At 32.1% G+C, this 1855-nt stretch overlaps 1 protein-coding gene across 1 annotated transcript in view; it reads right to left on the minus strand.

Moving 5' to 3' along the window:
- The window catches only part of LOC106789620 (ankyrin-2-like), a 42135-nt gene that overhangs the window by 19457 nt on the left and 20823 nt on the right, over positions 1-1855 (minus strand). Inside the window, exons 19-22 of the mRNA XM_014753998.1 lie at positions 1538-1762; positions 1060-1205; positions 763-971; positions 167-371 (exon numbers count right to left, since the gene is read on the minus strand). Of these exons, the coding sequence (XP_014609484.1) occupies positions 167-371; positions 763-971; positions 1060-1205; positions 1538-1762 (785 nt within the window). The remainder of the gene's footprint in view (positions 1-166; positions 372-762; positions 972-1059; positions 1206-1537; positions 1763-1855) is intronic.

Consider the following 1855-nt stretch of genomic DNA (forward strand, 5'->3'; position numbering starts at 1 on the left):
CATAACAACAAAATATTATATCATAAAAAACATAAAAAAAAACTAATATATGAAGATATGTGGCCAAACAATTGTTATCACATTACCAATATTAATTGTAATAAACAAAAAAAAACAAAATAATTATTCATATTATATATTAATATAATATCTTCGTGTAGAGTACCAGCAATGCTGCAAAGTAATCGTAATGTTGGTGTTTCTCCGCCATATTGATTAATCATTCCTTTGTTCGCAGCTTGTGGCACCGGTATAGTCAAAGTGATCGGCTTGTGAAACTTTCGTCTTCTTGGTTCAATTGTAATTACCGGTGATACTGCTACGCAATTACCTAAAAGTTTTGCCGTAAGTTCTGCAGGGATGACGTGTGCCTACAAAAAGGTAATCTTATATATTAACAAGTCAATACTTGTATTGTATTTAATAGCCCTCTTTCCACACACACACACACACACACACCCTTACCCCCCAACTTTTTGTGGCTTCACTAGTATCTTATTTGTCTAACACTAATGTAAATTATACATATATATATATAACGTTCCGTGCCACGTGTCCCACCGGTGGTACACGCGTTCATATTTATTTAATGCAACTAAATTTCAAGTGGCCTGAACGACAAGTCTAGTAAAAATTACTTGACATTGAACTTGTTAACATTGATATTTATATGTATTATGATTAATATAATGAATTATATTTATATATAGGAGTATCACACACATACAATATATATATATAGAAATAAATTGTTTTGCTTACTTGCAATCCAACTTTGATTTTTTTCGTTAATGCACCAGGTGGAAATACTGCTTGAACATCGTTTGCAACACTTGACATTAATATTCCACCCTCTGATCCTATTACGTGTACCTCTTGTTTGATTCTAGTAACAATCGCAAAATATTGTGGAAAATCGGTCGTTATTATTCGTGTTATTCTGCCAGAATGGGCTGCGTTCATTTGTGGATCTGTTATTGATAATAATTATCATTATAATATAATTCTAATATACGTATTTATATAATAATTGTATAATATTGAATACATTAAATATACCATGTGGTGTATTAAGCAAAGTATCATCGTTATCGATCGAATTATCGTGTTCCTTCCAAGTTTCACCATTTTCACTTCTCAATATTATTATTTCCCTTTCTTTTCCACGAATCGAGGCGAAGTGTGGTATGTCGATTAATACCGGTCTGAAAAACAAAACGACAAAAAAAAAGGAAAAAAAAAAACCAAGGGATTTAAAGAATTTAACACGTTCCGTGTCACACTGTATACCACCGGTGGTACACGTGGCCTGAACATCAAATTTAACGTTTACCCACCGATAAGGTACACACACATACAATCATATTTATTTAATAGGCCAAATATCAAATGAAAAATCAAACAAAAGTGGCTTGCCACGGAACGTGTTAACATTGGCATTTGTTATAGATAATTTATTCGAAAAATTACTTTGTTTTTCTTTTTTTTTTCTATAAATATATATTTCATATAAATTTTTATGAAGGTTTTTTTTTACCCTAAAAATGTTGCACCAACTGGACCCATTTCAATGATTCGCGTTGCCAAAGCTTCACCTTCCATCAGAGGTGGTGGATTAGCTACTTTACTAGGTTTGACTAATCTACATGTCACCCGTAATGGCATCGTTGCTCTACGGGGTGGCACAATTATTCTAACACCGCTGTGCCTGCAACCCTTCATTGCACCACCGCGTGCATCCACTAGGAAACTCACTAAAAATCTGCAAAATATGAAATTATCGTAATATATAAATATAAATATATTTCATTCGTTATAATTAAAAAAATTTTAAAATAATTTAATACTTCACATT

Source organism: Polistes canadensis, unplaced genomic scaffold, assembly GCF_001313835.1.
Source record: "Polistes canadensis isolate GaletaPanama2010 unplaced genomic scaffold, ASM131383v1 scaffold_193, whole genome shotgun sequence".
In the NCBI taxonomy this organism is placed as follows: Eukaryota; Metazoa; Arthropoda; class Insecta; order Hymenoptera; family Vespidae; genus Polistes; species Polistes canadensis.